A 25,825-nucleotide genomic window follows, 5' to 3' on the forward strand; every position below is an offset into this window, starting at 1 on the left:
TTTTCCAACACCTTGCGCATCCGCACGATGAACTTGTCTATGCCGGCAGAATACCACTCTCCGTCCGCCTCGCGCAGCCAGGTGTTGACCTCTTTCTGAACCTCCGCGTCGCTTTCAAACTTCTTCCCTCCGAGATGTTTTTTTCAGGGCGGGGAACATGTGGTAGTCACTTGGGGCCACGTCGGGACTATAGGGAGGGTGATCGTTGATGTCCCAGCCAAATTTCTTGAGCAGGTCAAGGGTAACGTTGGCTGTGTGCGGGCGCGCGTTGTCGTGGTGAAATTTCACTCCTTTGCTCAGCAATCCCGGGCGTTTGTTTTTTATGGCACGACGAAGCTTTTCCAGGGTCTCACAGTACCTTGCTGCATTGATAGTGGTTCCCCTTGGCATGAAATACACCAACAATACTCCGTGGCGATCCCAAAACACCGTAACCATCACCTTGATCATGCTTGAACAATCGCATCCGAGACCGACGGTCGGCCCCTTCTCTCCTCGTCGTGAACATTAGTGCTCCCGGAATCGAACTCGCGGCTCCACTTACGCACGTTTTTTATGTCCATACACTTTTCCCCGTAAATTTCAACTAGTTGACGATGGATTTCAATAAGTGTCACCTTTTTCGCACTCAAAAAACGTATTACAGAACGCAATTCGCACTTGGACGCTGACGCGAGGGGTACCTCCATCGTTGACGGCTGCTCAGCCAAGACTGAGCGGTCGGGGAAGCCTCACCCAGCAGCAAAGTGGTAGTGGGGGAACCAAGGAACACGGCGGTGTTGCCAGATTTCGCCTAGCGCGTGATCCGGCGAAGTTGCAGCGTTGGAGACCTTACTTTATTGTCGCAACAAGTCTTATGTGAAATGCTTCCTTAACGATGATTTTTTTCATTTGGTTCATATATTCTTATAACTCTTACTAAACAATTTCTGTAAAACATGGAAAAAATAACGTGTGTTATAGTTACAGTTACATGTTACAGAAAATACAATGGGAGAAAGACTAAAAATGAATTCCAGTGCAGCGGACAAACACCACACATCGATTTGTAAACTCTTTTTTAAGAAAAAAAAAAAAGATAATGTTATCATCACAATAACAATAAATGTGCTGTGTTTTTCACTCTACGTATCGTGCTTCAAAAGTGAGTTTTTTCTTCAAATTTGTTCTCAAACATAAACGAGAATACGGCTTTGTTTCTCATTTTATGTCGAAAAAAATACACTCGAAATGAATTCTATCTTCGTCATATACCATGAAGACATAATTTCATTGGACTTCTCATAATTTAAATTTTATTCAACGGTAAAAGAAAACATCGTGGACCCAGTGGCCTCAGAGGCAGCGGCGTCTGTTTGGCTAAGACTGTTTTAATAAGACTGTTTTCCTCTCGGGCTATACAATCAAACACCTCATCTAATTTTAAAACTAAAAACTATAGTAAACTGAAGGAGGAGGAAGAGTAAAAAACTTTGCCAGAATCGAATAAAAGAGCAAAGATAAGGAATTAATTTATACGAGGAATTATAAGAGGAGTGGCTATGGAGTCACCTTCCATGGAGTGGCGATGGATTTGGAAAAACGTCACCAGCTACAGACTTTCATCCGACCAACGCTCGATACCGTATCTGTTGGTGCACAACAAGGTGCCACACGGACTGCTGCTTGACAGGATGAATCGGTCTCCATCAGCCTGTTCATTCTACTCTAGGCCAGAGACTCTGGCGCACAAGTTTGTCCTGTGCTCTAGGGTGTCTAGTGCTTGGAGTAACCTGATGCAGGCTATGGAAGCCACCGTCCCAAACCGCAACCTCAACTTCCCTTCCCTCCTATTACCTATTTTAAGTCACATTAGCATAAGTGGAAGGATTTTGTTTGCACCTACGTTTGTTTGCAAACTACATCAACAACAATGCTGTGATTAATGAAAATATCCTTAAATGTTCTTTGTAAAACCTGTACGTCGCTCTACATGTACCCAACTTTTCTTTTGTAAACTAGTTTTTAAGTTGTTTCAAATACACAATGTTCTATAAAAAAGAGGTTTGAGTCTGTTGAGTATAGCAACGCGTGAGATATCAACTAGTAGGAATAAACAAAATAAGTTGTATTACATCGCTAGAGGACAGACAAAGGAAATAAACGTTCGCTCTCTTCCGCTACAACCTGCAACCAATACGGACGTGTAAGCTGCGCGCACTAACGTGAACATATCACAAACCCATTTATTCAACAAAGTCAAATACTGCGCGGCGCGCAGGAATCGTTAAAGGTGGACGAGGATGGAGGTTTAGCACCTTGTGAGTACTACTTTTTTATTGCAGATCGTCATCAGAACTACACTTGGAATTTACCGCACGAGTAGGTCGCTTCGCTTGGACGTACCGGGAACGAATGAATTTTTTATCCGGTGCGCCACCGAACGTCTAACGTCTAACGTCTGATGTTGCCTGCCTCACCACGGTTGCTGGTAACGGTCATCTAACCGCTAACCCGAGGTCGCTACAAAGGGATCGTGATTGGACATGGAAAGGAATAACAGTATAAACCAGCTACACTATTTTTCTCCTTAGCTTAGCGATCTGCAGGCCGTACCGGCTATCTATTGGCTTAATGGATCAAATATTATATCAAAACATTATTAGTTCGAGAGTCAGTCTTCAAAACGGGATTACTTTGGATGCATGGAAGAATCATATCGATAGATCGCAGAGGTACATGTGATCTTCAGTGTATGAGATGAGCAGCGCTGATCTTCAAATGGCTGAACTAGGGATCGAGTCTCATGCAGACTGTTCCTCCTATAGTGCACAGACCTACCAACTACGTGGTACAATCAGCTTTGCCAAGCCATTAGATAGCTGTCATGACACAGCAGGTCGTTACGTCAAGAAGATGAATTTCAGTAGTAAACATTTCGTTCAAATAGTGTGACAAAATATATAACAAAATAAAATGCATTTTTATCAAAAGGGTTATATTTTTGAAACAGAGCGATAGTTTAACTAACCAACAGAGTAAATCTGTATGCACGATATGATAAATTGCGTTAGCTGTCTGGCACCGGCTTCGGCCACGGTTACATGCATCGATCAAAAAGGCTCTCTTCCCAGCAGCCACTCATTTGCACATTCCACGTTTCATTCAACCCAATCCATTACTCAGACGACCGTGTTGCTTTTAATCGTAGATAATTCAGGTATCATTGCACACCAAATTGCACACACCAACGGCACCATGGTTTCCCACCCGTAAAACCCTAGTCCCTAGTTCCACTCGAAATGCGAATAATCAAGCCAATTAGTTGTTTAGTTAGTCATCGCACCTCTCTAATACACATTGTGTGTTCCCTTCTCACACGTTTCGTCCTTCCATAGACTCCCCCTTATCATGCTTAAATACCAGGTTTGTGTTTCAACAAATCATGGAACCAGCCACCGAAACATGACAGTGTGTGTGTGTGTGTGTTCATATAGCATGCCACCGTCTGCCTTCCGCCCCATTCGGTTCAGAATACATCAAACGAAACCATCATCACCACCATTACCGAAATCCCTTCTCCCTAGAACCGAGACCAATTAGGTGGACAGTTTGCAAAATACAATAATAATGGCACACTACACACACGGCCACTTGTACTGCAGCACGACCAGCACCAGTAGCAGCAGCAAAAAAAGCTCGAGTATAAACAAGTCCGCTAACTTTCATCCTGCAAACTTGATCTGCCCTCTATCTACGCCCCGGTCAGCAGCCACACGAAATGCCACTGGGTGTGTGTGTGTATGTGTGTGTGTGCGTGTGAGTAGAAAGTTCTTTTCGCTTGCAAGGATAAAGCGCTTGTGGTAGTTACATAAATAGTAAAACTATCTTATTCTGCTTTCTTTTTCCGCCCTCCCCCCATCTTTGTACCATTATGCATCGCCGCTAGCTCTACCTCTGTCTGCTGGGCAAAAGCTCGCCCCTTTTACGAATTAGATGTCCGTTTGTGGTTCGGATGTTTGCAAACCAGGGCAAGATGTGATGACCCTCGAGCAGGGTGGCGGGCGGTGTTGAATTTCGTAGAAAACTTTTCATCCCGTCGAAAAGTTTAGCCCCTTTTTTCGCAACACAGATCCACGGACTCACAAAAATACGGTTCACATATGCGACTAAGCAAAAATCGGACATATTGCTGCTGACCCTCAGTTCTTGGCGTAGTGCGGGAGTGCTATCCGTACAGCTTCAAAGGGGAAAGCAAGGTAGCACGGGGGGGGGGGGGGGGTCGCAAAGGCATGCATTTACATTTTACATCGTAAGAGATACTAATTAAAATGCTTACAGTGCCATTTCAAAGTGACTACATTTACACATGATGGTACAGGGATTTTCAAAGTTTTCTCCCCGACTCATGTGTGTGTGTGTGTGTGTTTGCATGTTAGAGCTTTCCATAACTATCGTATACGGGCTATGGCAAGGATATTATTTTTATCGAGCAAAACTACTGCTACAATACAAAGGAATGAAACAAAACCAGTGTGTGCCGGTGCATAATTTACACTCGCAAAAACAGTGCAAATCGGGCATGTTTTTTCGGGTTTGTCCCAACACGGTACCGCCGTACGGCTACTGGGTCGAACTTTCAGTCGTATTGATTTATGATCCGTTGGCAGTTGTTTGCTCGAGTGCGCTGTGTTAGGGAAAAGTAGTTTTGTGGAAAATTTTGCTGTTTTATGGCTCATGTGGTGTTTTACGAGCTTCCCCGGACAATGAAGAGTTTATTAGCAAATTAAGCACATTCTCAGCAGTTCCGGAGGGAAATGTGTTTTAAGTAGAAAAAGGGACACTGCACCAGCAATAAAAGATGATAGAAATGAGGATGAACTGCTCATTTAAGATAACTATTTATTATTTGTTGGCTGATTCAATTATCAATCATGTAATTTCATCGACGACTGGACGCCATCAGTGCTCATGCCATTGTCTTAGAAGCGTGTAGTGTTGACACTATGAATGTTTTCGCGTTTTCTTTAAATCGCTCAGTTAAAGTTAGAGAAATTCAAAAGGCCTTTGTCGTTTAACCGTTTTGTTTTTCACACATTCTCTGTGTATATCAATATTCATCTACATTCTTTACGGATTGGATTGCCAGGTGTTATTTTAACAACTTGATTGGCACTTTATGCTTTAGCTGTCGTTTTTTTTTTTTTGTTAACGGGGAGGGAATCTTCAAAAGGTTCCCATCTCGGAAGGTGGTCTGCGGCTACAGACCAACCCTCAAGATGGGGTATGTGGGATTCATCGTGACGCTGGGCACGTGAAGCGGACCCGGCAGCCGATGCGACCCAACTAAACAACTCCTCGACCTGATCCGAAACCTGCCGATGCGCTGATGTGCGTAGTACTCCATGCAGGTTCGTTTGTGCAATGCACTCATCCCGTTGACGCGCGGTTGCTGCGTCATTCGTCCTTGTTGTCTCAGCTGCTGCTGCTGCTTCGTGCCTTCCTTTCCGCTGCTGCTGCTCAGTCCCGTCCGTCCGTAGCCGTTACTCCCGGTTGGGTCTAAGCTCCTGCTGCTGCTCTGGTTACTCGTCGCTGCTGCTGCTGCTTTCGTTGTAGTGTAGTCCTTTGTGTGCGGTTACGGCGGCAGCTAATGCTACCTTGGTTGTTCCGTGTTCCGCCGTCGTTGTTGTCGCCTCCGTCTTGCCGTTGGTGGACTTTCCTCATTCCACCTCACTTGGAGGTTTCTGAAGATGGTCCAAGTGTCGCGGTTGGCACACATTTCCGCCGCCAGATTGTCCATCGTCAGGCGGGTGTGGCTCTGCTGCTGCATCTCTTGTTGGGTCCGAGCAAACCGTGGACAGTGGAACATAACGTGGTCGACATCTTCCACGTCATGTTCACACACCGGGCAGTTTGGCGAGACGTCGAGGATGCCTTTCTCGACGAAGTAGCTCCGGAGAAACCCATGCCCTGTAAAGAGTTGAGATAGCTAAAAATCAATTTCTCCGTGCTTACGATTTACCCAGGACATAATGTCCGGGATAAGTCTCCTCGTCTTCATCCCCGGCGATACCTGCTGCTCTGTTCCGGCTGTCCACAGTTGTTGCCAGCGTTCCATGGTCTCTTCTCTGCGTCGCTTTCGTATGTCTGGTCCAGTATATCCCCTCGCTACTTTGTCGTCATGGCAGCGAATATCCTCCTCTACGAGGAGGACCAGCGGGAAAGTACTTGCGACCACGCAAGCTGCATCGTAGGAAACCGTCTGGAAGGCGCTGGCTACTCGGAGTACTCCTGTGCGGTGTGTCCTCTGAACGGTTGTGCGATGAATATCTCTCTGTAGAAGTGTCCGTGTCCACGATGGTGCCGCGTAACGGACAATGCTATTCCCAACGTTAACCAAGGCTCTCCTTCTGCTGCTTTTGGGGCCACACTTGTTCGGCATCAGAGCGGTCAAGGCGTTTGCGATACGTGTTGCCTTGGTGCAGACCTTCTCCAAATGCCGGCCGTAGTGCTGCTTGCGGCAGAGCTCGACGCCGAGGTACTTGAGCGATTCCGTGGAAGTGATCGTGTGTCCCCTCGTTTGTAGTTGACCTACTTGCGAGTTGTGATGCGTGCAGAAGATCATGTAGCCGGTCTTTTGATGGGCCAGCTTCAGACCCACTGCATCCATCCAACGCTCGATCCTCTCCAGGTTCGTCGTAGCATGGTTGCTGATTTCCTGTGGGTCCCTCCCGATAAGGGTGAACGCCACATCATCCGCAAATCCAATAATGTCCGCATGCTTCCCGGACAGCTCCGGACGTAGAAGGTCGTCGTACATGACATTCCACAGTGTTGGCCTTAGAACCGAACCCTGTGGAACACCTGCCGTCACTGGTAGCGAGACCATTCCTTCGTCCGTGTCGTAATGGAGCGTGCGATTTACGAAGTAGTTCCGCAGCAACGCCTGGAGGTACAATGGCGTGTTTTTTTGCTGCAGAGCTGCTCCAATCGCTGTCCAGTTGGCCGTGTTGAAGGCGTTCTTCACGTCGATTGTCACCATTGCACACAGTCGGTCGCCCTTGCGCTTTTTGTCCAAGCCTGCACAGTTGTCTTTATCGAGCTTAAAGTACAAGACATTGTATTTCAAGAGAAGCAGAACAAGATGAAAATCTGAAACCCTTCCTTCTCGGCACTTCACATATTGGCACTTCAGACCTATGGGTACTATAGAATCGTTTTTGTGGCACTGTGGAATCCCTATCGTTTTGATAGGGATTATTAGGTTATTTTAGTCAGTAAAGGAGTCAGGATAGCTGAACAACTTAAAGGCTCACCCTGGACACAGGATCAGTTGTTGAAGACTTTAAATAACTGACAAGTTTTTTTTTGTGATTCTGTCCCACTCTAGTGTTAGATAAAGACTGTCGCGCCCTGTAGAAGACCTTTTCCTTTATTACTCTCAACACAGGTTGACTTTTTTCAGGCGTAAAAGTTAGTTGGATGAGATCTGTTTTTTCTCACATCAATGTCTTGGTTAGATGTCGGTGCCTTGTTTTACCAGTTTTATGTAAACAAATTGGCCATTGGCGCGAGTGAGCGCTACGGTAGTCTTAATAAATCGGTAGTCATCTTTAATAAATACCTGCACGTGTCACAATTGCATTCTGAGTGCCGCCAGCACTTCTGTTGTTGACATGAATTTTTCTCTCACTTTTCTTGGCTTAACAATCTACTAGGTCACGCTGGCCATCGAAATACTTGCTATACTTGCTGATACCACGTATTTGGATAGTTAGTCCTACGGGGGGACGGTCCGGATAGGATTTGAACCCCGCTCCTGCCATTTGAAGAGTGGCGCCGCGGTCGCCCATAACGCCGTTCTTTCACTATTTTCGGCAAAAACTACTCTCAGAGTGCAGTTAAAGTAGTTTAGAAACATTATTTTAACAATTTAAGTCCCACGTGGCCTTTCTGTTCGTAAAAAAAGATGATTAAAATTGCACCAATTTACACTACAGTGTGCCGTTTGTCGCATAGCTTCCAACAATCAAAAAAATATTTCAGGTTCGGCCAAAATGTTTTCATGCGAAACCATTAGCAAATTTCATTACCCTCATTAGCGATTCACGCTGTCCTCAGCACATGTACACATTTTTCAAACAAAGCACTAAATCGTCTTTGTCAGTAGGAAAAGTGAAAAGTTACCGCTTTTAGCTTCCCCAGTTCTGACAGTTCTGTATGGATGGATTGCATTTTCAATAACCGCCTGATTGCGCACCGTCAATGCACAAGAACCCACCTCCTTGGTTCTGCATCACCGGTACACCGTACTTGCCACATTCATTAATAACTTACAAGCACTGCACGCCAAACTTTCGACAAGAGAAAAAAGCATCGTATCAAAAGAAGCTTAAAATTTGCACTACCCAGCGAACGCAACGCCAGCCAATTCATGAAAAAAACACACACACACACAGTATCCGATTCCTTTCAAAAACCCGTGTGTTTCTGCTGTTCGGCTACTGAAACTTTCTGCCGCACTTTACAGTTAGACTTACAAAATGAAAAGTAGAAGGAAAGCATATCGTTCTTTTAAAAATATCATTCCACTTACAACAAAACCCGGCCAGCCGGTTCGAGGTGAAAATCATTTCGAGTTCTTTGGGAGAAAGGGAGGTAAAAGCGAAAGCTTCAAAAGAAGCAAATACAGGAAAAAAAGAATACAATGACTCGCTTTTCGTACTCTTGCTCCCCCAGCTTTTGCGGATACTTACAAGAGGCGGGAGCTTTTTTTGTTTTTGGTTTTTGCCACACATCTGCATTTTGGCTACACACGCGGCAAAACTAGACCAGCGGGAGTCCATGCAAATACTGTGCACGTAACAAAAGTGAGGACTTGAATCACAAAAAGGATTAATTGTAATATATTTTTCCCCCTGGAGGGGATCCAGAGCACCAGGACCACCAATCGAAGGAAAAGTTCGTCCAACAACCAGGCGTCTCCACCGACCACATGACAATGAGACAATGATGATCGAGGAAAGGAAGAAGGAAAGCTTCGCGTTGCTTGCCGGCTGAAGCGACTCGAGAAAGTGCACCTGCTGCACTGCTGGGCAGTGATGCGTGAGAGAGAGAGAGAGAGAGAGAGAGAAAGAGAGAGAGAGAGAGAGAGAGAGAGAGAGGAGTCGTGCTTAGTACCTTAGGTCCTTTTGTGCCTTAGTTTTGTGCTTTGGAAGTGTACAATTACCAAGCATTAGTAGCAGTGGTAGTAGTAGAAGCCAGCAGTATCCCTTTGGCGCCGTTTCACTCCCTTAGCGATCCTCAATAAGTGTTGTTTCTGTTGAAAACGGCTAGGCGACCAGCAGAGGCAGATTTGAAAAACGGGAACAATTTGCCTCTCTATGTTCACGTTCAGTACACACAAAACAGCGAAAATGCAGTACAAAAACTTTTATTCAAGCTTTTTCTTTCTCTCATTTCTGCTGTGTGTGTGTGTGAATAAGAAAAAGTGAAAAATCAAAGTAATAGATTCGTTCCGACAAGGCAAATATTGTCAATGTTTTTCTTTTCTTCACTATTTCCCATTGCTTTGCGAGTTGTACAATGGTTACACCGGCAGGGGCGAAACCTTTTGTTACCATCCTGTGTCAAAAATGTATTAACAGTTTTTTTTTTCTTCTCTTTCTTAAGCAAAACACCGGGAGCGTTCTGTAAAAGAAATTGCAATATTATTAACAATTCAATAAGCAATATTTCTAACCGGGCCCTTCCGGGCAACTTACACAGTTGACTGAGTGAATGAATTGCAAAAGATTTTTCTCGAATGATTGAAAGCACTGAACAAGGAGCGCTATTTTTGTAAACCGAATCAAACAAGAAACAGCTGCTAAATAGTAATGCTCGAGGTGTTAAATCTATAAATCAATTCCATTTGGTCCATAATAAAAATGACCTGGGACGCCTAATTTCCCTTTACACCATTCACCGTGCCAAATAAAGCGCAAAGAAAAACGGTGATAAAGTATCGATGTAAGTTAATTTCGTTTACACTATTCCGCTGTTTAGTCACGGCACGGCATTCACTCTTCCGTCGAAAAGGGCCTTAAATTCTAGCCCACGTTTCACTGTAAAAGCCCTCACACACAGAGCAACAAATTGAACTCAATAAATAGCATTACACAGCACCAGGCCAGCAACGGAGGAAGCTCACTCGTTCGTCAATATTTAATAAGAATCGATGCCATCCAAAAAGGCCGAATATTGATTGTGCGTACAAGGACGCGCTCTCTTTTTCTCTACCAATCGCACCAGCACCAAGGTTGAAATTCAATCATTGACACCCTGCGCCAGCTACCGTCAATTTATCTTGTCTAAACGTGGCAAGGTACGCACCGGGGTAAATTCCTACCGAAAACAGATACAGCACACACCTGAAGCCTACTCTAGCCAGCCGCAGAGGCTGAGTCTTTCGGAGCCCCCTAGCGTAAGCTAATAAGAATTTTATGTAATTTTCTTTCTCCTACGATCCGGTGTATCCGGTCTGAGCATGGTTGTAAAGGTATCGTCGTTTCTTCCGAGCAACGAGAAAAATCGTTGTACAAAATCTTCCCGACCTAGGACTTAGCAAATCTCATAGGAAGAGTAATTGAATCAGAGACGAAACACGAATGGAGTGCTGGGTGATAAATAAATGATTTCTGTGAGGGGGAAAGGTTCAGGGAAATACGCTTTAACGCTAATTTATTATTTTAATATTGTTATTATGCTAATGTTCAAAATTTAACCGCTTATTGTTACTGTTGCCGTTTGACGTTGCTCTGGTGCGCGTTGTCCGTTGTTGATGTAGAAACGAAGCTTTTGGTTTTTTTTTTTCCTTCATTCTGCACCGCACTTTTCGAAAGCACGTTCTCCTTCGACGTTCGCTCCCTGCTGGCCGCAAAGTTTTAGCGTTGATGGGACGCTTGTTCAACTAGATACTAATTGTTTAGCGCTTGTAAAATGGAGATGTCCATGCATCTCCATGAGAGCGTCGAGCGGCAAGCAAGCGAGCCTACCTCAAGAGCAGCGATTTCGTAATTTTAATAGTGTTTGTGTGTGTATGTGTGTGGTGATCCTTTTCTGGTAGGCAAGTTAGGCCCCTTGTACCCCGGTAATGTGCTCGTCCAAACACAATTGCGTTAAGTCATCATCATCATTACGGGTCTATTGCTAAGTCTATCCATCACCGTTTCTCGTCGGTGTACCTAGCACCGACTTTTGGCAAGCATCGTTGGTGCGTCACCTTGTGGGCTGGGGTCGTAGCAAATCGCGTGGCACATCGGCACCTCACACTTCCTCTATGTTTGGCCAAACGTTGTGGCTAACCGGGGGCGTCTGTAGTGGTCCTTTGGTTTCTCTACACTCCTTAATAAATTGGGCTACACCCTGGTAGTACCTGGAAAAGGGGAAAAGAAGACCGTCGTGAGTTCCGTGTGCGTAGAGAGCCATATTTGCACCGCACAATCACGACGCATTATTCATATTTAAATGGCCCTCCGTAGCGATTCTAACAAAGATGCGTCCCATATTTTTCCCCTAACTTCGTCGAGCGAAAGAAAAATACGAAAATACAGGCACACAAATTTTGATACGCTAGGAGGAAATGTAATAAACTCACAGCCAAACCCGGCCATTGTCGAAAAACGCTAACGCGCTATGGACTGCCGTAAATGCGAAACTTCACTCGAAACGTGAAACGGGCGCGATTTGCAAGTACCCTCTTGGTTCCCGTTCGCTTCTCCGTTTGGCGCTGAATAATGGCTAACGATTAATCATTACCCATCGCTCACCGATCACGCTTTCCGGTATAGTTAGGCAGCCGGGCAGGCACTACCTAATCATACGGCCGGAAAATTTCCTTTTCCGCCGCGAGGGCACATTGTGCAGAACAGAGGAGCGACGTGGATGAAAACTGGCCTGCGGTTAGGTAGGTCGATTGAAGAAGTTAATTTTCAACATAAATCATCTCATTATAGAATTAATCGCCAGCAGTGATGGGGAATAGGATGGGCCGTGCTTTTATTGGGACAGAGCTTTTGTTTCAAAATGGTACACTGAGACGTACATTTCGACATCCAACAATCTTCCAATGAAATAATTTTTGAATCACAGTCAATTCGAACCAAAATCCACCAGCGACCAGGCGTCTCCATTCGTACCAGTGTTCCCCAACGTTGACTGGAAATATTTTCGCACCGAAAGATCCGTCGCCTCACAAGAAAAGGATGGAGAAATTATAGCGCACACCGGTGAAATAATCTCGCACTTACACGACAAAAGGAAACGGAGTGGAATTCCTGTCATTCTCACCCACCCCGGCCGCAACTCTAATCCGATTACCCGTTGCATGCACATTAACTAGGATAATGCGTACACGCTCGACCGCAGCGAACGGTACATTAAGCGCACACAGAACCGTAATAGTCGTGTGTAGTACTACCATCTGCCACGCACCATTATACCTGAGGTGGGGAGAGATTCGTTGAAATCCGATCCATCCGGAAGCCGTATGTATCGATGTAAAAGGGCAGGCAGTCCCCAAAGGGGCCGGATTCAGCAACCGAAATCCGGGAAAGATGGGTGTGTGATGTTTTATTCACCTTCGTATTCGTAACTTGCACAAAGCTACAATTAAAGGTAAGATTATGTTTTGTTGTTGTGTGCGGAAGACAAATTTTAATGATACTGCAATCAAGTAATTAGCCATGGACAAAGCACTAGCAATTTATCGTGTCATTTGCTATTTTTTTTCAACTTTCTTTACCAGATTTTATATATTAAGGAACAGACAGGAACAGACACTCTTCTAAAATGAATTGAATATCCAAATTTCAAGCCAATCATGATAAAGTTTATAATAATTATTAAAACAATGTTATGGATAGATTCCGTATGAAATTGAACGTTGAATGTTGATTGTTGTGTCTCCAGACTCCAGGTTTGAAGTCTTGTGAAACCTTCTTCTCCCACATCATCTTGAGCAGAGTCCAGAAATGGCTTGCCAACATTTCTAGTTGACTTTCGAAACCTATTGAAAGGCGTTACGCGCAAAATTGGATTCAATCAGCAGCACTCAAAGTCAAACCATCAAAATATGCATCTCTTACTTGAGGCATTTTCGACTGCAAATGTCATGAAAAATATCCATTTAGAATTCCTTCTAAGGAAGACTTCCTTTATTAAGAAGCTTAGGAAGACACTTACCCTTAATAACTGTAAGACAAAATTAGGAGAAATATCCAGCAATATAATATAGAAATATTATATTGCTGGATCTCAAAAATTCTTAAACACACTTCACTAGTATTTCTAAAATGATCTGATCAATTACAGAATTAGAATCTCATTACATCAGATTATCTTCCGATCGACTTTAATTTAGAATAAAACAATCGGAAGTCATTTCCCTTTATTTTTCCACTCACATCTAGTTTTTCGCTTTCACTATATTCCAAGCATCCGGTTTTTATCATAAACTCAACCAATAAAATCCGAACAGTTTGAGTTTAAAGTAAAGCAAACGCAGATCTTTTCATAGACCTCTTCAAAGTTTTCATCAAAATGAACAAACAAAAAAATATACTCTCGCTTTCCACATGATACATTCTTTTTCCTACTCCTTTATTTTCTTAACCTCTTCCGAACGATTCACTCAAATGCATCTCCATTAGGGACTTATTGTGCGGAAGTCGTTCGGTTAGTCGGTAAGCTTACAAAACCACGTGGCGCACCCATAACTCCCATCGTCGGGAGCGTAGTACCGCGATTGATGATGAAAAATGGGTTCAAATCTGTCCGTTACCGTCAACCGACGCCCGAGATGAAGGTGGAAACAATGAACAATGTAAAATTAATCCCGTCAAGTGTTGTAAAGCCGGCTCCCACCGTACCGACACGTACAGACAACTATTAAACCGTAGGGAAGCAACCATTTTCGACAATGAATACGTACGCGGGTACGAAATGTGGCAGTGGAACAGGGAAATCTACGGTACAGCTGACACCGGCACAGGAAAGGTAGAAAACTGCCGGTTTTACATTTTGTGACAGAAATTTCCTTCGTCAGCATTGATGCCATCAAACGTCACCGTGTTCCCATTAACAAACACGCACAAGGGCAGTTAAAATGTATGCCACCCTTCGTCTACACTTCTGGCCTCGCCGCTGGCTATCCTTTCCCGACCATTCGCACATTAACGCAAAGGGTAAACCAGTCAAAGGAACCTCTCAAACAGTCACCAAACCATGGCAAATAGCACGTACATCCAAGCGAGCTTATCCTTTAACATGCGCGCACTCACTTGCCACCCAGTGCCGTGCGGGCGCGCGCGAATCGATGCCCTTTCAAGCGGAAAAAAGGGAAATCACAACAATCATTTCAATTTATGTAAAAGAGGATATCAAGTGATGTAGAATAATCCTATCAATGTCCTCTGTCTCTCTTGCACGAGTGCTCGAAACACCGGAAATCATCAACGGAAGGTACGGTTGCGTAAGCATTCACACACGTGCAGTGCAGTATTGGAGGAGGTGATGATGGGAGCAAACACACACACACACACAAGGACACATGGACACATGGAATACTGCAGTGTCTGCGCTAGCGGCAGGGAGAAGCATTAACAGATTGTGCGTTGACGACGTATTAGTCTGGCGTATTGCCGGATACGCCGAGGGCTCACTGTACCAGTATTGGGTGAGAATTTCCTGCACCATTAGCAAAAGTGGGGTTTAATTACCATTGTGTCAAAATATGCTTTCTGTTAACTGTGCCCGTTGCTGCATTTGATACATTTTGTCGAACGGAATATTTGATTTACGGATGGTAGCCGCCACATGCTTAAGCACCTTCCGTTCGACAATTCAGACTCCAGCCGCGTGTAGGTTGCCCAAAATGTGGTGTGGAAATGTCATCATTATTTCTCTTGTGCATTACCATACGGGTGGTGGTTGTCCAAAAGTGAGACAGTTACCATTTTCCGACATTTTCGATCCACCAAAATAGCTTTCTTTTACTGATCCTTCTGTCAAAAAATAGGATGAAGGATAAGGCCAAACGACGCACAAACGTAATTAATATTTGATACGAATATATCCTCCTCAACTTTTCGAGACGCCTTTGGGATGATGTTTGACGAATCTACCTGGTACGATGGATAGAAAAACCCTTAGCACGCTACTACGTCAGCTCTAACAATTTATGAATATGTCTGGTTTCTTTTCTTACTTGGCAAGCTTCTCATTCGCATGATATTTCTGGACACCTGGAATTGAGACTGACACAATAAGAACCGGTATCGCATCCCATCTGGACCGTTTGCTTGTGACAAAGATTGTCAATTCGGCTAAATTATTTTCTAGGTTATACAATAATTATTCCCACGTTTAACACGTTGAACGCCATGTCCCCAAAAGTGGGTGACAGCAACATCTTGAACAGGCCATGTCAAGGCCATGTGAGACGACAGTTTCTGTCGTACGACCAACAAAAAAAAACGATTATTTCGACTGAGCAATGATACCAGCCAAGACCAATAGAAAATATGAAAAGTTAACTTTTGAACAATTTATTTTTTTTTGCAAAACAGTACATTACCTTAAAACCGTATCGCCAAGCATGGGCATGTGATAAGTGAGCGAAGCGCTTCTCACAAACACTTGTATGTAAGCGGCGCCCGCCCTTTAGCGATTACCGTGGCATGACGGAGATTTTCGCTCAATAAGGGCTTGGCAGTCAACGTGTTAAATCAATGGGCGGGTCGAGACAACATCAAACTCCGGAATTAATGGAAACGAAAAAGCTGACCGTCTAGCCAACAAAGGTCGGCTTCGTCCAGCCGAAGTACACAACACCCTTTTGCCTAAGAGATGCTGCCATCCGCGTTGCCAACACAGGAACACCACTTGGCACAACCTTGACCTCAGCAACAAACTCCGACCTATCAAGCACAAAAACGCATCCAGCCATCACTATCCCGTTTCGAACAGAACATACACGCCTTAGGCCTCTTTCATCTCTTAACTGTATTACTGTACTTGTTTTAGTTTGTTTTACTTCGATTTGATTAATATTATTTTGTACACTTTTCATAGATTTGGATAAGGACAGTGGAAAAGGAAATTAGGGCATCACAACCGCGTTAATCCAAAAATCAATCCTACACTAAAAATACGTTGCGTGCCACAACAAGGAAGTACACGGAATTCTCTATGCATTACGCAACTTTACTTGACCTCACAAAAACCGTAAAACTATCTTTAGAACGCAAAAGCACGGGTAATCATAAAATATGCATTCGATCGAAACTCACCCATTCACAGCCCACGTATCGTTATGCGATCCACCAACAATCTGCAGCATCTGTTTGCGGGTGCTGCCACATCGCGTGTGCAACATCGTCATCATCCTCGGAGGCACTAGTGTGTCGGCCAGGCCGGAAACGAACAGGATCGGGGCGGAAATGAACTGAATCTTGTCCACGGACAGGTACTGGTTCCGGTACAGCAGCAGTGGCAAATATTTCACCGCCGGGTGTATCAATTCCACCGCCATATCCGGTATGCTGGTGAACGTGTTCTCCACAATTACGCCCATAATCTTCGAACCGTACACCGCGTCGGCTGCCAGATCGATTGATACGGCACCACCGAGCGATCGGCCAAATATTATTATCTGTCCATGGTCCAAATCGTGCCGGCTGAACAGATGATCCAGTACGGAACGTGCGTCGGCAAAGAATCCCTTCTCGCTCGGAGTCCCAGTCGACAGACCGTACCCTCGGTACTCCACCATCAGCACATTGCACTGGAGCGTGTGGTAGAAGCCGCTGGCGTTCTGTAACCGATGGCCCATATTGCCAGCATTTCCGTGAAAGTACACTATCGTTGGTACGTAGCGGCCCTTATCGCCCGGATGCCGGATCCAGAAGGCGTGCAGTGAAATGGCATCCCGCGTCTTCAGGTGTAACGTTTCGTAAGGCAATCCGTGCATTGACGGAACTGGTATGAAGATTCGCGAATTGGCCGGCAGCTCGGGATGGTACAGCAGGTTGTCTTGTGCGTGGTAAAGGATGCCTAAAAAGTACAACCAAATACATATTAACGTGCACAATTGGACACGATGAGCAGCAACAATTTACCCGACACGGCAAACAAAAGCAGCAGGAAAGCAAAAAAGCCACCGTACACAACGTATATCAGGAAAGCGGACAGCAGCGCGGCACCACTAGCGGCCCATATCCGCATGGCGATTCCGGCCAGCACCCGCACTATCTTCCAATCGCGGAATGACATTACGGACGGCTTTCGTTACGGATGCGAACCAACGAACGGGAATCGGAATTTTCACCGGACAATAATAACGTACTTTCCGTGGGTAAACGCTGGGTTAAATCAATCAACACTTCCCGAAAATCATCACCTCAAATAAGGTTTAAATTCTTAACAGAATTTTAACGCAACAAAAACCAGCAGCACGAGATTTATGCTTGCAAACGTTTGTTCCGGTCGATGCTGCATGGCGTTTGCTTACAAGGACGTACATGATTTTCGGGATCGTGAAGACCGATTAAACAATACGCACAACCTGCTTACGTGTGTGAACCATCGGTTCAATTTTTATTCGTAGAAAAATATTAACTTAAAAGTGAAAATATCGCGGCGAAAGAAAACTGTTTCGATTCTATTGGTTATGTGGACTGTATGGCACCGCAATGTTTGTTGTTTCTCTGTGTCGTTCTAAGAACTCTGACAATTGGTTGAGTTCTAAATGTACTAAAAAGTATTTGCTGTACTAAATATGTTTAATCCGGTGCAATTTTTTATTCATTCTTTTGCTTTTTTATATATTCCTCCAGCAAAATTGGAAAAATTCTTCCAAAAAAATATTTTTCTCATGTTGTGAACATTACAGCAATCTTTTAAGAGCAAAAAACGACAATTTAACTTATCAAAAATGATCCCGCCAAAAAAAAAAAAATCCACCAAGCCCGCCATGCACACTGGGATCGGCACAACAGATTTGACCGGCAATTTTTTGACAGCTCACCGCATTGACGTACCGCGGTCACCATCAAAAGCTCTACTGTTTGTTAACGCGATCGCTTCACGTTTTCTTGGTGCGTCGAAAAAGCAAGGAAAAAAGTGCAATACCACGCTTGCTGTAAATACTTTCGCGCGTTAGAGTTCCCGGGCGCCCTCCCCTCGCTTTGTTCACCCTTTCGTAATGGCTAAGCGCGGCCCGCAGTCATCCTTAAACCATCTGAACTGGAACGAAACCGACGAGCCGGAAGAGAAGGGCGAGTTTGCAAAGGCCAGCGACGACGTTTTAAAACTGCGAGTGATAAAGAAAGCTCGGCGCCGGGTAGCGACGGACGCGGCGGACAGTACCGCACCGGGTGCGGCCCCTTCGGCTTCCGTGTTTGGCTCGTTCAAAGGGTTCGCATCGACACCGCTGGCGAAGGGAGGGGGCACGGATAAGCCGGATGGTGCGCCCAGTTTTTCCTTCCTCTCAACGCTTGGTGGTGCCGCCAAAACGAATGGTAACGGAACCGCCACCGTATCATCGAGCGGTGCCGACAGTGGTGTAGCCGGTTCGACGAAGCCAATGTTTTCGTTCGGCACGAATCAGGGCACAATCGGTGCGGCAGATGCTGGCAAAAAGATGTTCACCTTTGGAACACCCAATGCACTGAAAGCGGACAGTACGGAGGGAGGGAAAAATGCGTCCTCCACATCATCCGGATTTGGTATATCATCATCAAAGGACAGTGAAAAGGACGGTACGGGTAAAGGATTGTTCAGCTTTGGCGGTGCAACGGCAGCTAATCCGGCAACTGCGGGACCGACACCAACCTTCTCCTTCGGCACGGTGCCAACTAAATCGACGACAGATTCATCGAAACCGGAAAAAGGCTTCACGTTCGGGATTGTTGGTGGCAACAAAGATAAGTCATCTGACACGACACCGAAAGGGACATTTTTGTTCGGTTCCGCTGCCGCCAAGACCGACACCGGGGAGACGGAAAAGAAGACAATCGCTTTCGGTGCAAAAGATTCCTCCCTAAGTGCGGCCTCCTCGACGGGTATGTTTAATTTCGGATCGAACGCTGCCAAAACCGACACGAACGATGCAGAAAAGAAGACATTCGGCTTGGGTAGCTCACCGGCCGCTACCAAAAGCACATTTGCGTTTGGTTCGCCGGCTACAAAAACTGACTATTCCGAGACGGAAAGGAAAGGATTTACTTTTGGAAGTTCGCCGGTTGCATCGAAAGAACCTCCGAAAGGAATATTCTCGTTCGGTTCGCCCGCAACTAAACCGGCCACAGCTGCTGACACATCCGACAAAGCAACCGTTACGTTCGGTTCGCCGGCTGGCACGAAAGACACACCAACCACCACACCAAAGGGCACGTTTTCGTTCGGTTCGGTAGCGCCGAAAGCGGACGAAGCATCCGATAAGAAGGCTACAACATTTTCGTTCGGATCTATCGCTTCTTCCGGCACACAAGGTTCGCCGAAAAGTACATTCTCTTTCGGTTCAGTTCAACCCGGCAAGAATGATGCGATCGGCTTTGGGGCAGCAGCATCCTCTCCTGCCAAGAAACCATCCGAGCCAGAAAAGAAAACGTTTTCCTTTGGCATTCCTCCCGCTTCGAGCGTTCCGGTGGACAAAAGCAAGGCTTCGTTCGGCGCCCCGAAGGAGAACAGCGAAGACACGCTGAAGAAAATGTTTAGCTTTGCCCCATCGACAACGGCACCGGCCCCGAAGGTAGTGGATTCCGGTAAAAAAGATGAGGAAAAGAAATCGATGTCATTCTCACATACTACAACCACCACCACAAATCCGACACCCACGACCACCCAGTCCACCAGCATGAAAAAGAACGTGATTGCACTAAACCATGCGTTCGTCGCGTGGATTACGCAAAAGTGTAAGGAGAATGCGTACTGCAACTTTAGTCCGGTGTTTAAAAGTTATGAAACATATTTTGCGAAATTCAAAGAATTGGAACAGAATGGTACGGAACAAAGTGTGTCCAACAGTACGGAGTCGGGTGCTGCTACGAAATTAACGTTGCCATCTTCCCAACCATCGAAAACAGAAGGATTCCCGGGTATCCCGACAGCAAAGCCTGGACTGGAGCCTAAACCAATCGATCCGATTGCGAAAGAACCCGAAAAAACTAAGGAAAAGACAGGCTTCTTCTTCGGTACTTCAGCACCAAAAGAATTGCCCACAGCGAAAACGCTTGCTCCGGCCAGCGGTGGCTTTACGTTCGGTTCCGGGAAACCACTTACATTCGGTGGATTTTCGAGCACCAATGCCGCTCCCAGCACGGCAAGCACCACCACTAACAACGCCTCAACGGTGTCGACCAGTTCGCCATCCTTTTTTGCCGGTGCATCAACATTCGCCAGCAAATCACTAACTCCCGGAGGATTTACATTCGGTAGCGGAATAGTTAAGCCACCGGTTCCGGATAGCAGTGCGGCCGGTGTTAATAAAGACACGGCCGGCGGGGAAGATGCCGATGATGACGAACCACCGAAGGTAGAATTTACTCCGGTCGAGGAAAAGGACAGTGTGTACTCGAAGCGTTGCAAGCTGTACTTTAAGGTGGATTCATCGTACTCGGACCGTGGCGTGTGTACGCTACACATAAAAAAAGTCGATGGGAAGGTGCAGTTGCTGGTCCGTGCCGATACCGCCCTTGGCAACATTCTGCTTAACATCATACTGAACGAATCGGTACCACTGCAGCGTGTAGGCAAGAACAATGTAATGTTGATCTGTTTACCGTTGCCGGACTCGAAACCGCCACCGACATCGGTACTGTTGCGCGTAAAGACAGAGGCCGAAGCGAACGACTTGATGGAAACGTTGATGAAATACAAACCGAAGTAGATGATTATCAGGAGCTTCTTTAAGAGGAAAATGGGAAAATGACGCACGGGAGAGCTCGCAATGTGTTTAGGTAAATCATATTACAAACAATAATTACATTTACACGCTCTATTACATGAACGAATGTACAGTGAAACCTTTTTTTTTATTGGTTTCGTCGAATCCTTAGGACAACGGATACACGGGGATTGTTTTGTTTTTCTTTTCCAACCTCCCAACTCCCAGGTTACAGGTCGAGCGTTACAGATAGCTAGCAGGGGTCCCAGAAGAAAAACAGATTGGCAACGGTTTTAGGTTGTCGTGAATAGTAATATGAGACGAAATAAGGATTTTGCAAAGTTACTGGAGAGGCATAAAATTTAAATTGTAACCGAATTCTTGTTTCTTTTTTCCTTTTTTGTTTTAAATAAACAATCGGTCGGTTGGCGGCTTGTGCGTTACAGAACGTAATCTTTATCCTTTTCATCGTCTTCCTCCGGTTCGTCCTCTTCTTCGTTCTCCTTGTCATCTTCCTCCTCCTCCTCCTCTTCTTCCTCGTCATTCTCCTCCTTTGAAGCCAATGCCTGCTGGCGCTTCTGTTCCGCTATCTGCTGCTCAACGACGGCCGAATTCGAACGATGATGAAACACGAACGAAACGCATCCCGTAATATCCCACGACTTGGACAGTATATCATCCGGAATGCCCTTATTGTTCGCACAATGGTACCAGTGTACCAGATCCGACATACAATCACTATCGTCCGGTGGAAGCTTCATCTGCACGCTGTTCATGCACCGTTTGCAGCGGAAAATGTCGTGCGTATCGGAGCGCGTTTGTTCGTCCAACTTAAACAGATCCTTCAGATCGTCCTGCGTGAAATGCCGCTCACCGTCCTCCGCATTGTCGACCACCGTTGTCGAGAGCGCTTTCTTGTGTGTTTGCCGTTGGAAAATCTTTTCCTCAATCGTACCCGTAGCTAGCAACCGATAGATGTAGCATGGTTTCTTCTGCCCATCACGCCATACGCGTGCCATCGCTTGCTCATCGTTGGCCGGGTTCCAGTCCGGGTCGAACATAACGAGCCGGTTAGCACCGATCAGATTTAACCCACAGCCGCCCGCTTTTGAGCTTAGCATAAAGATGAAATCCTTCGAATCGGGTTTATTAAACTCGTCCACCACTTTGCCACGCTTTTTGATCGTCATGGTGCCGTCGAGTCGTACGTACCCGTAACCGCGCTTGCGGCACAATTTTTCAAACAGATCGAGCGTTTGCGTGTAGTTGGAGACGAGCACAATCTTGTCGGTTGTGTTGATTTTTATCGACGCAAGCATACAGTCCAGCAGCATTAGCTTAGCACCCAGTTCCGGTCGTAGTTCGCGTGGGGAATAATTATCCGGCAGGATGCTGGCCGCATTTTCAAACCCATCCGCACGCTCCTGTATCTTGTCGTACACGAGATCCGGATGATTGCACAGTTTCTTCAGCGAGGTAATGTTAGACAGTGCGGTTAAGCTTGCTTTGGAAGCAGATTTTTCCATCACGCTACGACGGATGGTGTCCGATTGGAGGAAGCTTTTGTACAGGGCGGTTTGTACTTCGGTCATACGCACGCACACGACCATTTCGAATTTAACTGGAAGGTACTTGGTGAGTAGGGCGCTGGTTCGTCGGATCATGCAGCGGTTTACGAGGGCGGCTAGTTCTTGAAGACGTTCGGCGGCCTTTTCACGTTCTGTATCAGTGGAATTTGCATCCTGCCCGCGGAGAATCGGATTTTCAAACTGTTTCCGGAACTCCTGGAAAATGTTTAAAGCAAATTCCGATTAAGGAAAACCATGTTTTGTGAGGAAAACAAAAAACGATTCAATAATCATATTCCAGGCAATTGGTTACATTGGGTGGCCGAACCATTGAAGATCTAAAACTTGGAAATTGCTTGGAATTGAGGCATCGTATTCAACTGATTATAATGAAGAAGATCTAACTTAATTTTTAACAGATTATTGCATTGATATTGAATTGCATATAATCGTATATGTATCGTATTGAATATATATCATCGTATTGAATATATATACATCGTATATATATCGTATCGTATTGAATATATATAATCTTCCAAACTTGTTGGCTAACCGTTTGCCTGGAATATGCAGATTTCTCTGGTTGTCCGGGACAGGTTTAACACTTACCGCAGTTGAACCTAACATTCCGGGATTTACAAAGTGCAGCAAGCTGTAATATTCGGTCAAATCGTTCTGAATCGGTGTACCAGAAAGCAGAACTCTTCTGTTCGTCTTTAGGCCCATCAACGCCTGATACGTAAGATTCTCACAGTTCTTTAGCCGATGTCCCTCGTCGCACAGTACAGCACCCACCTCCGAATTGTTAAGAATATTGGCGTACAATCGAAACGTTTCGTAGCTTATAATCAGCACAGGCGTGCCGTGTCGTAGGCTTTGATTGGCCATATACTGTTCAAGCTCTTTCGTCGTCTGTTCTTTCGATCCTCCATCGATCGCTAAGCAATTCACCCGACATCCGAGCCATTTACCAAACTCTTTGTACCAATTCTTTACCAGCGAACTTGGACACACAATGATGGCCTTGCTGATGGTGGGTTTACAATCCGGACTTTGTCGTAACAGCGTCCAGAGCAGTGTGATGCATTGAAGAGTTTTGCCCAGGCTTTGAAAGGAGTATTATTAACGTATTAATTCTTTTGTTGGGTGCCATTGGAGGAGCCACTTCTCGCAAACTTACCCCATTTCGTCAGCCATAATACACCCGTTAAAATCGCCCTTCGCACCAGTCACACAATCGTACATAAACTTCACACCTTCCCGTTGATGGGGTCGCAGGATATTGCCCAGCAGTGGGTCCACCACCACGTGCACCTGTATCTTGTTCTTGTCCATTTTAAGCTTGTCGTGCTCGGACAATTCTGGCGGACTGAACAGCACCAGCGCATTGCAAGCAAATGGATCGTGTAAGGCCCGACGGGCAGCCGAACGTTTCATACCCAAACATCGTGTCGAATGTTCCGGCACGTAGTTTGCGATCGGTATCTTGAACGGTTGGGTTAATATTTTCATGATCATCAGCTCGTGTTCGGACACGGATAGTTTCGGAGTTGGCGGCTGATCCGTGCCACCCTTTTCCGATCCCCGTTTCCTGCATTCTCGCTGACGTTTCTGGGCCGAAAGAGGGCTTTTGAACGGTGAGTGCACTGCATTAGACGGACCGCACCGTTGTGGTACAAGGCTTTTACGCTGGAAAATGGAAACGTGTATGAAGAATGGAAAGAAAGTTTGTACCAACGCTTACTTACCATTATATGCGAAGTAATTGGCGGTGAGTCCAGCAGCAGCCAAATAAAATGCACAAATTCAACATGCTAATACACGTACCGTGTGCGGTTTGTTTGATTTTTGTTCAAGCGTCCGCTTCGCGCGCTCTTTGTTTTGACAATTGCGTAGCGCGTTCGTGGAACTGCGACGATTGTGCAGTGAAAATGGGATGACAACTCAGCAAACGATTTATCTGCGAAATATCGTGTAAATAAACGAAAAATCAAAAATAAGAATATTTTCGATTTGCGTCACGATTAAATGGACTGAAAACAATATATAACGGGTGAAAAGCAGTGCTTTTTCTTGGCAATGCTTCGTCAGATTGTAAAATTTTACTTCAAATCTATTGAAATTAAACGGCGTATATTATTTTAATCCACTTCACTCCAAAACAGCAGGTTAATGGGCCAAACAATAACTACAATTACGAACAATAGTTTTAAAAAAACCCAGCGGGTTAGCACAGCCTTTGGACACAGGGTACACGATAAACGAACAGTTCAAACAAAAATACAAAATGTTTCACAAATTTGCATACGTTTTTCACTGGGCCGCGTTGGAGTTGAACTGTCATCGATGGATGTCACAATTGGAGGTGGCAAAAATAATCGAAAAAACACATACGCACGCACGGACGGGAGAAAGGCCTGTGCAGAAAAGAGTTCGGAACGAATTCTGTACATTTGTGAGGAAAAACGGTTAAAAGCTGGTCAAATCCAAGCTAATTACGTGCTACATTAGCAAACAACAGCCTCTATCAGTGCAGTTCCCGCTCGTGCGTTAACGCTCTTGCAACGAAAAAAGTCAACTTTAACCTGTGCGAGATTAGTACATACGAGTGATTGTAGTTTTCTTTGCCCAGTGGCCAACAACACCACAAGGGGGAAAACATCATCATCATTATCGTCGTCATCATCACTGAAAACAAGGGCAACTTCCAAACAGCACAGTCCCTTTTTCAGCAGCACGCGGGGGATTAGTTACTTTAGTTTCGTTGCTGTTGTACGGCGCGCACTCTCATTTCACGGCCACCAACATGTCGATGTGTACCGTTTCCTGATAGTGTAGGTGGTGGGTACTGTGGGATGAAAGGCCAGTTAATGTGAGCATGATGTGGTGGTGCACATAATGAAGATACGAAGCTATGCTAACCCGTGGTTGCTGTGTTTGGACGGCAAAAGAATCATCAACGGTGCAGCAACAGGGGTAGGGAAGGGGCTAGTGAGAAAAGCCCAAGGTGAGGCTAGTGTGGAGGTGAATGGTGGTCTCGGACCCAGAACAAAAAAATCAGCAGGAAAACAACACGATCGCTGCATCTTCTCGCACCAGCTTCACACACGTATCAGATCGTTCCATTGGTTCTCGAACGATGTGTAGCAGCTTGTAGCGGAGTTGGAGCAAATGGTCCAACAGCAGCTAAACAAATACCCGCAAACCATAGGATTGCTGTAGTTGCACCGCTCATCGTCCACGTATTCCCGACCCTTCGACAACGAGTGAAAGGAAACGGTGCATTCTTCAGCTCGTAACATTCCCATCAGAGAGATCCCAATCAGCGTATTTGTTGTCTAAAAACAGC

At 45.4% G+C, this 25,825-nt stretch overlaps 5 protein-coding genes across 6 annotated transcripts in view; 3 read left to right on the top strand and 2 right to left on the bottom strand.

Moving 5' to 3' along the window:
• Nucleotides 1-25,825, top strand: part of LOC126565465 (translocon-associated protein subunit gamma) — a 485,163-nt gene that overhangs the window by 240,829 nt on the left and 218,509 nt on the right. The window lies entirely within an intron of this gene.
• Nucleotides 1-25,825, top strand: part of LOC126564191 (striatin-4) — a 353,049-nt gene that overhangs the window by 131,208 nt on the left and 196,016 nt on the right. The window lies entirely within an intron of this gene.
• Nucleotides 11,261-17,303, bottom strand: LOC126564977 (protein ABHD13). The gene is made up of 3 exons (XM_050222111.1): nt 17,139-17,303; nt 16,311-17,073; nt 11,261-11,395 (listed from the first exon to the last, which is right to left on the bottom strand). Exons 1-3 carry the CDS (start codon nt 17,290-17,292, stop codon nt 11,287-11,289), a joined length of 1,026 nt encoding a protein of 341 aa, XP_050078068.1. The 5' UTR covers nt 17,293-17,303; the 3' UTR covers nt 11,261-11,286.
• Nucleotides 18,220-20,908, top strand: LOC126564064 (nuclear pore complex protein Nup50). Its single transcript, XM_050220978.1, has one exon. The coding sequence runs from the start codon at nt 18,224-18,226 to the stop codon at nt 20,906-20,908; it is 2,685 nt and encodes an 894-aa protein (XP_050076935.1). The 5' UTR covers nt 18,220-18,223.
• Nucleotides 21,311-25,778, bottom strand: LOC126560572 (DNA repair and recombination protein RAD54-like). The gene is made up of 4 exons (XM_050216530.1): nt 25,683-25,778; nt 23,657-24,165; nt 23,086-23,581; nt 21,311-22,689 (listed from the first exon to the last, which is right to left on the bottom strand). Exons 1-4 carry the CDS (start codon nt 25,776-25,778, stop codon nt 21,346-21,348), a joined length of 2,445 nt encoding a protein of 814 aa, XP_050072487.1. The 3' UTR covers nt 21,311-21,345.

Source organism: Anopheles maculipalpis, chromosome 3RL (genome assembly GCF_943734695.1).
Source record: "Anopheles maculipalpis chromosome 3RL, idAnoMacuDA_375_x, whole genome shotgun sequence".
NCBI classification, from domain to species: domain Eukaryota; kingdom Metazoa; phylum Arthropoda; class Insecta; order Diptera; family Culicidae; genus Anopheles; species Anopheles maculipalpis.

What these genes read in the sequence shown, in the direction of transcription:
- LOC126564977 (XM_050222111.1), bottom strand. Translation starts at nt 17,292, where the DNA reads ATGTCATTCCGCGATTGGAAGATAGTGCGGGTGCTGGCCGGAATCGCC. An exon ending in GCTTTTGTTTGCCGTGTCGG is followed by an intron (nt 17,074 to 17,138) that starts GTAAATTGTTGC and finishes TGTACTTTTTAG; the next exon opens with GCATCCTTTACCACGCACAA. An exon ending in GATACGTGGGCTGTGAATGG is followed by an intron (nt 11,396 to 16,310) that starts GTGAGTTTCGAT and finishes CCCCTTTTCCAG; the next exon opens with GTACTACCAGGGTGTAGCCC.
- LOC126564064 (XM_050220978.1), top strand. Translation starts at nt 18,224, where the DNA reads ATGGCTAAGCGCGGCCCGCAGTCATCCTTAAACCATCTGAACTGGAAC.
- LOC126560572 (XM_050216530.1), bottom strand. Translation starts at nt 25,778, where the DNA reads ATGTTACGAGCTGAAGAATGCACCGTTTCCTTTCACTCGTTGTCGAAG. An exon ending in GCAACTACAGCAATCCTATG is followed by an intron (nt 24,166 to 25,682) that starts GTTTGCGGGTAT and finishes TCCATTTTCCAG; the next exon opens with CGTAAAAGCCTTGTACCACA. An exon ending in GAATGTTAGGTTCAACTGCG is followed by an intron (nt 22,690 to 23,085) that starts GTAAGTGTTAAA and finishes AACATTTTCCAG; the next exon opens with GAGTTCCGGAAACAGTTTGA.